This window comes from Lissotriton vulgaris, chromosome 7, assembly GCF_964263255.1.
Source record: "Lissotriton vulgaris chromosome 7, aLisVul1.2, whole genome shotgun sequence".
NCBI lineage: Eukaryota > Metazoa > Chordata > Amphibia > Caudata > Salamandridae > Lissotriton > Lissotriton vulgaris.
The window spans coordinates 1,266,769,328-1,266,782,433 of record NC_141695.1 but is presented as its reverse complement, the minus strand read 5'-3'; the positions used below and the strand labels follow the sequence as shown (position 1 = coordinate 1,266,782,433).

General features: G+C 42.6%; 1 protein-coding gene across 1 annotated transcript in view; it reads right to left on the bottom strand.

Moving 5' to 3' along the window:
- Positions 1 to 13,106, bottom strand: part of KDM3B (lysine demethylase 3B) — a 1,298,224-nt gene that overhangs the window by 1,253,793 nt on the left and 31,325 nt on the right. Inside the window, exon 2 of the mRNA XM_086931831.1 lies at positions 11,028 to 11,195. Within this exon, the coding sequence (XP_086787957.1) occupies positions 11,028 to 11,195 (168 nt within the window). The remainder of the gene's footprint in view (positions 1 to 11,027; positions 11,196 to 13,106) is intronic.

Here is a 13,106-nt window from a genome sequence, read left to right as displayed (position 1 = left end):
TTAAAACATTTAAAGTCTTAGAAACCTATTGTTAGAAAGGGCGTTTATTAGCAGTGGGACACAACATTAACACCAGGGATTGTGGATCGGGCATGACAAAAAATGTGTTAAGGCTAAGTACTATTCTACTTCTGTACTATTTAGACTTCAAAACAATAAAGAGGCTGTTGGGTTTTAGATGATCGATTTGGTAAGACTTTAGGTAGGGAAACCGATGTCAACCTTTAAAACAATATTTGGTATAAGTCAGCAAAGCAGCCTAGATCTAGAATGAAAAAAGATTCATTGAAATTTTTATAAATAGCCATTTTAACTGTCCTCAAAATGTCCCACATGCAACCTACTCACAGTGTTAATTACTAACCATAATATTAGCTTGAAATCTTAACCATTCACAAGCGTGTGAGCAAATCCTCTAGTAAAAAAAATACAAATGCCTGCTCAGTCAAACCAATGCTAACTGAAAACGATTTCTTTCTATGCTTAGTTCCACAAAGAATGCAGCCAGCTCCTCCAATACTGGTAGGTAAAACCCGTCCTGCTTGCACTTGTTGAACAGCTCCCAAGCACATGCCATGCCAAATTGCCTGGAATGCTGGTAATGTGCTTGCAATTTCTCAGAGGCCCAATGCTTTAAAAGAATTTAAAGACACCAGCAGCAAGCGATTGAGCCAGAGGCTTTGCAACTGCCAGTCAATGTTGATACCATTCGGACAAATGTAATGAATAGGATATTCAAATACCTCTGATGGATATGCTTACATCACAATGCATCTTGTAGCCCATTACAAATGGATTTTGCACATATGTCAACCTCAGCTCTGATAGGGTCCTGAATATTCCAGATCGCTTCCGCATTCAGACGCCGAGAGTACTGCACGCTACTGCACCGAGTAAGTTCGTTCTCCCGAACCATTACGGGCACATTAGATAATTTTAGGTCGTTTTCCCACATTATGCATCTCAGCACGACACTAATGCAGCACTTATTACACCATATCGATTTCTTTATCATCCATGGTTAACACAACGAGTTTTAACATGTAATGTACATATATTTGCTCTATTGTTATCTTTGGTTAGAATTCAAGTTCGAATCGAATAGCATTTAATCGGATATATTGGATGAAAATGTTATATAATTCATTAGTTTTGGTTACTATATGTGATTATGGTGCATCCCCTGATCGCTAAGGTCCTGTATGTCTCCCTTTATTCTAGGCCCCTGACGAAGGGTTAACCCTTAACCCGAAAGGCATTGGGCAAGCATGAAGTAATGCAATATATTGGCTTATGTTTGGAAATGAATTTTGATCAACTAAAAAACAAGTATGATGATTCAACTATGAATAAATAGAAGACGAAAACAAGTATGAGAAGATTGGTTTAATTTGTGACAATCAAACAATGTTTAATGAGTGAAGAAACCTTTTGAGTTTCATGTTAAATGACGCGTCCTTAGTGATATCCATATCACACATTACTTCCACATATGTCAACGACGACAATTTTTCCAATGTTTTCCTATTATGCAAGACAATTTTTTTTAATGGGGAAAGAAAATGATGGCTGAAACAGATGAGACCAAGCCATCATCTGGGATTCACAAAAATATTAAGCCAAGCCGGTTAAAAGTGGACTGGCAAAGAACCAGGGGCAAACAGTCCTAAGAGAAGAGTGTACAGTTGTAATGTCTGTTGGCACAGGTCTGAATGAAAAATAAAGTGTGAAAAACCCAACTAAGTCTTTCATTCTATTAACTTGGACAATATATCTTCAGGGAGGCACATCAATCGCATCAAGGTGGGAAATAGTCTAATTTGATACACTTTGCATGTGTTAAACAAAATAGACTCAGCTTTAGACATTCTCTACATGGTCCCTCGTCTTTACAAATAATAAATATTCATTTTTTAAGGTGTGCCACGATGCAGACAATTTGATTCCAGATGAGAGTATGAAGTATATTGACTTAACACAACTGGGCACATGGATCCTGAAGCCACACAGCTGCTGTTCTACTAAAAAGGAGTAACATAAGTAAACCCCATATTCACAAATAAGAATAAGTGCATTAGATGAATACTGTATGAATAAATAGGCATTAAGCAATAAACAAGCATTGCCACAGCCAATAGGTCTCACCTTTTGGACCTTATAAGTGTGTAGCCATGCAGTATATTATCCGCCGACATACCATTGAGTAGCACAATAATCGCATGAGTGTACATTTATTTGCGGGTTGTAATTTGAAGCATCCGCTTTTGATATGGTTTATGAATAGTGTAGGCACAGAGAGCCGTGTCACAGTCATGCATATATTGGCATGGATCACAGAAAAATATACAAAATAGATCAGAACACATACAGACATCAATGCATACATAGAGCAACCTACTTAGCGATTCCATCGCATACCGATTAACAAAAGGAGCACACTTAAATCTTTAAAAGGAACTAACAGCTCTTCAGTTTGTAACCAAGATATATAGTGGGTGCTAACGAGTTGTGGCTGATAAAAATAATGTACCTATGCACTATCTGGGAGATAAAGAAACATTTTCAAGCCGTTAAACTTGTTGCCGCAACCTACTCACTTTGCAACTAAATTAGGTGTGAGCACCTTTCAATTACTTTACATGCAAAGAAGGCTAAAGCCTTCCTTTAAAATAATTGACATTTAAATCCAGCTGCAACAACATTTCTCTGTTTGATCGGGTCTATTTCATTCTTTCAATCCACAGTGAAGCTGAGTGGTCTAAGATTAAAAATTGTGTTATCTCTTTTGCAGTAATTTGTGTGCAAGAGTTCGGTACACCAAACAGCCATGAGATAATATCCACCAATTTTTAAATGTTTCTCTCTTCTGTGATGGAGGGAAATGGACCAGCATATCTAGGAATTAACTTTTAATTTCAAGGAGAAAGAGTTAAATGGGTGAAAAGTATCAAATGTGGCCATTTAGATTTGTATTTTTTCACCTAGATGTAGAATCCACCAAAGCAAAATGTTAACATGTATTTGATGTAGGAATAGGTTACATCCTTATGGTATGCACAACAAAGGAAAGTTATGATGATGCACCAAGTATAGAAGCTTGTAGCCCAGCCCTTAAGAAAAAAGAGTAACTGCTGATACATGCATCAAGTCAATGTAAGCAAAGTACACATCAAAAAGGAAAACTGCTAGAAATGGGGGTCTCAGAACTTGCACCGGGTGTATTACCCGCATACGCACCTGTTCGCATGGGGCAGGAGCCTGTCTCCGCTGTGTGTGAGGGGCTGTCAGGAAGAGGGGACGTTCTACCACATTCTGTGGGTATGCCCGCACATAGTACCCTACTGGACTAAAGTGGCACGCACAATGGCAAACAGTGGTGGGGTTGCCGGTCCCGGTGGAGGCCAGATGGTTCTTGCTCAGGATTAAAAGGCCCACTTACTGGTCCAGGTATAATGAGATTTGGTTGGCCATGGCAGCTGGAGTGGCGAAACGCAACGTCGCCAATAGCTGGGGGGCGCAGGCCCCCCCCCCCGCAATGGGACCAATGGCTACGAGATCTGGACTGGTGTCAAAGGGCTGAGGAAACTATATACAAGTCCAGGGGGTTTATAAATAGGTGAAAGAGGGTATGGGGGGCTGGGGGCTGTGGCGGAGGTACCATGCAGAGCGCAGTGGGGAGGTGCGGGGGATTAAGTGTATTCCAGTCCTTGCATTGTCAAGCTTGCCTGAGTTTGTACCATGTAATGTTGATATCCTATCTGCTTTTTCAACACACCTGTATGACTGAACATGAGCTTGGTTAATAGTTAAAAAAAAAAAAAAAATGGGGGTCTTTAGTTGGCAAGGGCTTGCACCTTTGTCCAACAGGGACCCATCTTCCTAGTTAGGATAAGGGAGTTACACTCCTAAAATAACTCCTGCTCACCCCCTTGGTAGCTTGGCACCAACAGTCAGGTTTATCTTAGAGGCCGTGTGTAAAGCATTTGCACATAACCAACAATAATACAGTGTGAGCACTACAAAAGGACACCACACCAGTTCAGAAAAATACCCAATATTTTTATATACAAGGCCAAAAACAATAAGAATCCACAATACAGTACTTAAAAATCTACAGTTATCAAAATACACTTTCAAAGCAGTTCCTTGATGTAGATATCTCTGTCCGGGGCTATCACAGCGTCGTGAGCAAACAAATCAAATCAGTTCAGGCTGGTCACGGCGTCGCAAACCCACCAACAGTACCCATTAGAGATGCAGGGCGCCGAGGCCCTTGAAGTAATTCGCGTTGCAGGTCAAGCTCCTTTCTGTTGCTATCAGGAGCACTGACGTCTGCAGGTGTCGGGTCCTGCGGTACGAAGTGCAGCAAGCGGTGCCCTCAGGTCGCAATGCAAGCAGAGGCTCGTGGCGGCGTCAGATAGCGTCATCGGTGAGACCAGGGTCGCGGTGAGAGGCGATGGTGGTGCTCGTCACGGTGCAAGCAGCAGCGTCGTCTTTGCAGAAGCGCTGTAGTCGGCTGACAAACGGGTGTCGATGGTACGGGTGTCAACGGTGCTGGCGTCGGTAGGCCAAAGTGGTGGTGCCTCGTGTAACATTACGAGTGGTGCTCTTGACCCACAGTGCAAGCAGCGCCATCGATTTCGGCGTGGAGCGGCTGCGTCGGGGACACCAATGCAGCATTGTGAATTGAGGCGGTGCGGAGTGCGGTGGCCACAGGTCGCGGTGCGAGCAACAGCTGGGTGGCAGCATTAGCAGGAGTCGGTGAGATCAGGGTTGCGCTGCGGCGGTGCTCTGAGGTACCCAGGCGTTGGCGTGGTGTGAAGCGAGGCAGTGCGGAGCCCACAGATCGCGGTGCGAGCAACGGATCGGTGGCGGCGTCATAAGGCGTCGTCGGTGAGACAAGGGTCGTGGTGGGCCCTGCCCTCTGCGGTGCCTTCAGGGCACTGAGTCGGCACCGTACAGTTGCTTTTCTTCTGTCGCAGCACAAAACACAGTCCCCAGTGCGAAAGGCAGAAGAGCTTGAAGTCTGCTGTTCCAGAGCCTTCTTTAACAGGGGGCAAGCTCTACCTCAAGCCCTTGGAGAAACTCACAAAAGTAGATTGCAGAGGTTTCAGTCCAGTCCAGTCCTTTCACTGCCCAAGACAGAAGCAGCCACAGTAGGCCAACACAGCAAAGTGGTAGTCCCTCCTCACAGCTTCTTCTTGGCAGTCTTCTTGATCCAAAAGAGTTCTAAAGTTCAGGAAGTCAGGACCCCAGTATTTCTATCCAAAAATCCTTAGATCCTCTAGGCAGAGGGTGTCTGCGCCCAACCAGAACCAGTTCTGCCTTCTCTAGTGTTGTTTCCCGGCAGGGAGTGGAGACAGCATTGTCAGAGGTAGACCAGGCGCTTGGAGGTGCAAGGAAATCTCCCCCTCTTCCCCCATTGCAGCCCAGGTCTATTCAGCCCATTCCAGACCTACCTAGACTATCGTAAGCCACCCTTGCTTCCTAGCCATCTGTCGCCCAAAACCCAGACAGGTAATCCACATTCCAGCAGAGGCACACAGGATGACTGAGCAAGAAAATACCTACTTCCTAAAAGTGGTATTTTCAAACAGAGAATGTGAAAATCACCTTTACTAAAAGATGCATCCTTAGAGTTCAGGCATACGAAATTTTATTTTCCCACCTAGTTCCCAGGGCCACTTATGTTTATAAGATGTTATAAACAAACTTCCCATTCTGTTCTATGGGGAACAAGTAGCCTTGCAATATTGAAAAACGAAATGGGCTGTAATTCACCATCAAACATGTCCTACCTTTCACATACACTGCACCCTGCCCACAGGGGTACTTTGGGCCTACCTTAGGGGTGCCTGACATGTAAGAAAAGGGAAGGTAAGGGACTGGCCAGTGTGTGCAGGTGCCAAGTCGACATGACAGTTACAAACTGCACGCAGACTCTGCAATGGCAAGTCTGAGGTACCTTTTCCGGCCTACTCACGTGGGTGGCACAATCCGTGCTGCATGCCAACGCGTAGCATTTGGTTCCCTGGCCCTGGCACACTAAGTGCACTTTAGTAGGGGCTGACAAGAAAACCAAACAGCCAATCATGAAAACACCAATCCATTACATACAAGAGCACTTGCACTTTACCACTGATCAGCAGTGCGAAAAGTGTGCAGAAACACTATGCCTGCAAAAACAGAGTCAAAACCGGGAGGGCATGTAAGAAAGTGGCTCTGTATATACTGCACCAAAATAAGGTACAGTGTGCACAGAATCCACAGTCCCCAGAGGTTTGGTAGAGGTTAAAGTAAGAAATAACCTTACTCTCTAAAGTGGTAGCTTAGTTGAGCAGTAAGGCAGTATCAGAGGACAGTGTAAAGCATTTGTTGTACACACTCAGCCGTCCCTGGCAAGGAGACGAATGATTGAAAATGAATATAGACTCAGTCAGTTCTATATTAGCGAAGACATGCCCAGCCAGGCAGAGGTCCTCAAAGTTTATATTTAAATCAAGGTTTGATATGGGGTAACGACATCGATGCCTTCCCAGCCCTACTACATTGGCTCAACAACAACTGCAGTGGGCTGACATTCACACTGACTAACAGAAAAACATCTATCCCCTTCTTGGACTTAAACATCCAGCATCAGAATGGCCTACTCTACACCTCTTTATACCACAAACCCAGTGAGAAAAACACGCTTCTAAGCTATAATAGCTGTCACCCTAGGGCCCTGAAAGATAGCTTACCTTACTCACAGTTCCTCCGGTTGAGAAGGAACAATTTCCACAAAGAGGATTATTTCCATGAAGCTAGTCTCCTAGCTACCAAATTGAGACAAAGAGGCTATCCTCGCCGCCTCATAAAAAACTCTATGAAGCGAGCTTGGTATTGCCCACGTGAGACCCTCTTGGTAAATAGACCTAAGCCTACTACAAATAAACTGGTTTGTGTCACAACTTTTTCCAGCGTGTCCAACAAAGTCACGAAAACCATTAAAAAAAACTGGCATATTCTAAATTCGGGGCAACTGAACTGGGAACGCCCACTTTTTGCTTTCAAAAAAAGCAAAAATATCAAAGACCATTTAGTGAGGGCAGCCTTACCTTCCCCTACCCCACTAAAAAGAACGATTAATGACCATTGGGCTAAAACACCCCTTAGGGGTCATGCGAAATGTGGAACATGTGTGGTATGCGACTTCACTGTAGAAAGTAAAGAATTTGTTTACAAGGAAACTAAAAATGTGTTGAAGACGTTTACAAACTGCAACAGTTGTAATGTTGTATATGCAATTTCATGTCCATGTGACCTTATTTATGTTGGACAAACCAAGCAAAAAGTCAAACTGCGGATTTCCCAACACCGGAGCAGAATACGTTGTAAGACCCCCAACGCTCCGTTGGTTGAACATTTCACTTCCAAGGAGCACACTGAAAATGATATCCGTTGGACGGTGATAAACCAAGTGACAATACCACCAAGAGGAGGTGACCTGAATCTCATGCTCAACAAAGAGGAGCTAAAATGGATAATAAGGACAGATAGCTTGAACTCTGGTCTTAACGAGCAAGAGGACTGGACTACACTAATTTGACCATGTTCTTCAATTGAAAAGACCTAAGTGAATGAACAACAAAAAACATTCTGGCCTTCGCAGAGACTCCTATGTGCAACCAATGTACTCTAATTTTAATGATGCTGTTATTTTTGCAATTTTCACAATTGTTATTGTCTTTCACATATGTCACCATGCTGCACTTATCCCTATTCACGCTGTCTCCATCTATCTGTAGCTCTTACTCGCTGCACCTAATATGGCCGCCCGGCCTTGGTCCTTCCTTTATTCCCATGCCCTTAACTCAGTCAATGGCCGAGCATATTATAAGTGTTGTGCTCACATGATTTCCTTAACCAGGAAATCAAGTTCTGCCGACTGACCCGGTAAGCTTTAGACGCGCTCCACGCTCGTCACTATAGCTCCGCGCTACACCCTGCCCAATTGCCTCCCCTGGCTGATATTCCTTTCCTTAACCCGCAGGCCCTCCTGGTTCCAGGACCCCAGCGCGACACGGCGCTACCGGTATTACCCGGTTCACAAGGTAAGCCCCACTCGGCTTCACTGTAACGTGCCTCTGATATTCTTGTTCATGGATTCCCGCTCCTAAAACGTATACCTTGTACACAGGTACATGCGGAAACAGGATATTAATCCTCCCCCGCCCCTGGACCCTCGAAATAATTCTTTATGAACTACTGGTAAGCCGCCTCATTTTTTCACCGACCGCCCAAACTTAATAAATGGCTGTCTCCCGTCATAATTGCTGCTATTCCCTCCCCTCTTTTAGATAAACCGAATATTTCGGACAAACCATCTAAAATTGGTCCTGACTTAACTACTCGTCTGCGCGCTCTTAGGTGAGCTCTCATACCATATGCCCCTCTGGTGAGCTCCACATCTCTCTTCTTTGTGTGTACTATATGTGTATCGCTGCATTTCCGACCACATTGATATCCTCTCTTCTTGAAATTCACTCCGCACCACTGCGCCGTTTTTCACTTGATTATGATGTTTTTGCAATATAAATGTATCGCCGCACCTACAACCACTGTGGCATCCTCTCTCCTTGAAATCCACCCGTACCACTGCGCCGTTTTTTACTTGACTTTGTTGTCACCCCTGGTTTATATTCTTAGAACCACTCACTCACACTTTTGCACTTACTTAGTCACCAACAGTATGTGCTTCCTCACCCAGTCACATGCCTGTTGACACCATAAATAAAGCCACTCGCTGTCTCCACCAGGATATAAGCGAATTAGTTTAATAACCACTGCACAATGTCACTACCATTATGCGTGTAGAAAAATGTAATGTACCTTTTGTCCTCCCTTCTTCCCCTTAGGCTAAAGAGGCTTATAACTTAAAAGGCAACCATTGTTTTGTCCTGATGATGGACCCCATCATTTAGTAAGGGGGTCCGAAACGTCGTCGACTTACTGTGTACCATATACTTGTGGAATGATTTACTATACAAAACTATGTAATGGTACCTACAAGAAATTCTCTGTCTAAAATTGGAACCTTGCAGAGACTGTTGATTTTGCCTTACAAGCCCTTTGTGTATGTCTTTGTCTGTGTATTGTCGTGGTTGGGTACAGGCTTGTGCCCCACTCACGTGAATTGTTGAAGGTGTTATTGTGTTTTGCAAACCTTGATTTAAATATAAACTTTGAGGACCTCTGCCCGGCTGAGCATGTCTTCGCTAATATAGAACTGACTGAGTCTATATTCATTTTCAATCATTCGTCTCCTTGCCAGGGACCACTGTTGTTTCTATATGATTGAGCTCCCCGAGGTCCCTCGCTGATACTAATTGGGGTCCCCTTGTTGTTGTTTAAAATAGGTACACACTCAGCCAGCAAATGGTCTCACACACTAAAGAACTGAACTCTAGGCCAAATGTTTTTTATATAAAAATATATTGTTGTTTTATTTTAGAACCACAAGTGGGTATAAAAATACTCTCAGAATGAGCTGCAACAGATGCTTTCAAATAGCAAGTCTTTTCAATGCAATAAATTGAGTTGTTGCAAAGCCTTGTTTTATATAAAACAAAAAAATCTTGTAACTTTTTTTTAGCATCCGTCTTATATGGTTTCCAATACAATTGTTAAATAATGGCTTGCATATTAACAGTACCTTCTCAGCTACAGGCTGGGATGTTATAGCACTAAACACACATAAGTGACAATTTCGCACAATGCCAACCAAGATTCAAGTCAGTTTGTCTATTGCTACACGTACTTTCTTAAATTTACTTTAAAATGCACCATTTGCCACTCTTTTTTTAAAGTTTTCTCTAGGGGAATCTCCCGAATACCCCTTACGTTGGTGGGGGCGCAACACTCATCTCCAAATGTTATGCCCCACTATTTTAAAAGGTCACCAGCCACCACTGTTTGGGGAAACCAATCTTTGGTTGGGTTGGCAACGGTGGTAGCGACACGTGACACTGCCCAAAAATGGAGGTCAGAGGCAACATCTACCCTTAAGAAATGGCAGAGAGGAATGGACTGGTGTGTGCGACTGGAAAAGCCCATCAACATGGCCAGAGGTTGCCCGTAGAAACACTCCCGGATTTTGGGCAAATGGCTAGACTTTAATGCTTTAGACGCCGAATCTCTCAGAGACCTACTGTCGTATGATAGACATGTCACATGGAGTATTGGTGCACCGGTTTGTGATTTTGTGTTCTGTTCTCCCTTTTAAAACATTTTTATAAAATAACGTATCCCCCCCCCAAAAAAGGAAAACAATTTTAGAATATGTATGTACCATTATTCCATACCCAAACCGAAGCAGCTCCAATTGAAAAAATAAATCCAAGACCTCATTTTTTCGTAATTCAGGCGATGAAATTAATGGGTATCCTCAGTCAAGACTTAATTCGGCACGTCATGCAAGTAGGTAGATGGCCCTCAAGAACTTGACTCAATCCATGGTCAACAGTAGCAACCTTGTAAAAAGCACCAAGAATTGTCATTTGCCCATGAAATGTAGCCACAAAGGTGTTGTGGAAGGACAGCAATAGTTGAAGGTACCTTGAATGTAAAATAACTGGCAAACAAAACTAAAGAATCGGAAGTGAGGATTTTGCTGTACTGCCAATTGAACACCTGAGGTAATAAGAGTACAGCCTGCACTACCTTCAAACACCTAAGGTGATGTAAGTGCAGCTGTACAAGGTATGCATGTCTGAAGCAATGAAAGTGCAACTGAGATAGTAATGGGCAGTTCCTCTCACCACAAATAATATCAGCATTTGTAAAGCGTGCAGCTACCGCAGGCGAGGTGTCTCGGCGCTAGGGGCAGTCGGGAAGATTAAGCAAGCTATTGCCCAGAATCAAACAGTGCTGGGCTAACCTGCTGCCGGCAATCGAACCGTGAGCCCCCATGTTCCAGGGTCAGCTGCCCTGGCCACTGCACCAAATTAGTATACATGTTGCTGAAAATCTTGAACAAATGTCCTTACCAAAGCAGGCCAATGAGGCACCGAAACCAGACTGTCCTGGATCAAAACTGGATTGCTCCGAGGAGCCCAAACGAGAGATCCTTCCAGCAAGATCACCATGACGTCTTCTGCATGAACCTTCACCCATGTGTGGGGCCTCCAACTTGAGCCATCAAACTCCACGAACATCTACAGAAGAACAGCAAAATATAGACTATCAGTCTAGCACACTTTTTAATCACTTTAAGTGTACTTCAGAAAATCACCTTCAACCGAAATAACTTGGACATTCTCTACATGCATTACAAGGAAGCTCCTTAGACCTAAAACAATCTGATTACTACTCTACAGTGGTGCATCTATGAAAATGTATGCTCGTGAAATGCTGCGTAAGGGAACCAAGTAAAAAGATCCCTCAAAACGTAAGCTGATTAAAGCATTGCAAAATTCCTGATGTAGGCCAGCAAAATTACCACTTTTTTTGCCTGAGGTGAAATATTTAATCAGGATGTCTTGCAGTATGTCAATTCCATACACGCTGTAGACTTTTAAGCTTGTTATATGTGTGTATTATTTACTCCTGAAAGGATGCGTAAATAACACACTTTAACTAGTATATCAAAATGCTGCCAGTTGCATTGACGCTCTCAGGGGCCTTGTATGCACAACTATGCAACTAAAAGAAAATAAACTAAGCACCACTACACAAGAATAAATGAGTATTTCAAAGCACCCATACACATCACATTACTCCTGAAACAAAATACTGCCTCACCAAGCATTATAACATTGCAATTATCATTGTATAGTGCTTACTACCCTTGACGAGTCATCATAGCACTTTTCGTGCGTAGCAAACTGCTCTGGAACGCAAAAAGAATTAGAGGTGGATTAGTATAGGGAAACATGAGTTTAATGTGAGCAGGGACATGCACATTTGTTAGATGCGTTGAAAGGGATAATGGAAGGAGAGAAGAGGGAAGAGTCTGGAAAGTTATTTGGGAGATCATAGAAGAGGCTTGAAAGGAGTAAAACGAGAGATGAAAGAGGAAAGTCTAGAAGGGATTAGGGAAATTACAGTAGTAAAATGAGGTTTGGGGTGAGTCAAAGGAGGGATAATGAATTTATAAAGGGCCTTTTTTAGAGATCATAGTAAAATGAGGTTTGGGTAAGCCACGGAGGGATAGGAGATGGGGGAAGTGTCTGGAAAGAGATATTTTGGAGATCATAGTAGTAGAGTGAGGTTTGGGATGAGTCAGAGTAGAGGTACAGAATATAATGAGAAGGGTATGGGCAGAAAGAGTAGTGAACTTGAGAGATTTTAAGATGTATTGTATAAACTCAGACTTTTATGTGTTGATATAATTGAAGCAAATGTGTATTTTTATAAAGTTTTTCTTTTTCTTAATATTTCAATAGTGAACCACTTGTAGATAAAATAGCTATGATAATCTTTACATATTGTGATAGATGAATGAAACCGAGATCCCTATGCTTCTAGTCAAACATATGAAAACGATACAGTACCCTATAAACATGTTAAGCATAGGATTATATATATATATATATATATATATATATATATATATATATACATATACACACACATATACATACACATACACACACTCATCCACAGATATATATATATATATATATATATATATAACATTTGTTAAGCACACCAAGAATATCTATATATTTTAAAAACCATAGTTAATACACATCTGTACAAAGACTGACACATTTAGATACATACATATAATCAAATTATAAATGTTCACAAACACAGGGATATTCGGTACATTAGTGTTGGAGTATGGTGTTTATGTAGGAAAGAGTCCACTCTTGAGCATTCTTCTGAAGATTAGGTCATAAATGAAGCTTAGATTTTAATCGCAAAACTAGTCAGCCAAAGTGCTGGCAATGCTGCTAGCCTTAAAGTCAACCCACCCAAATGGGCTTTAGGTAACTAGCTCCAACCCTACCTAAAGTTGAGATAGCACTCCAAATCCAACAAACCAAAAAACGTGGAGCTACTTGTTTGTGTACAATATAGGTAGGAGAGCTAATGTAAGCTTGAACCACAGTTCTGGGACG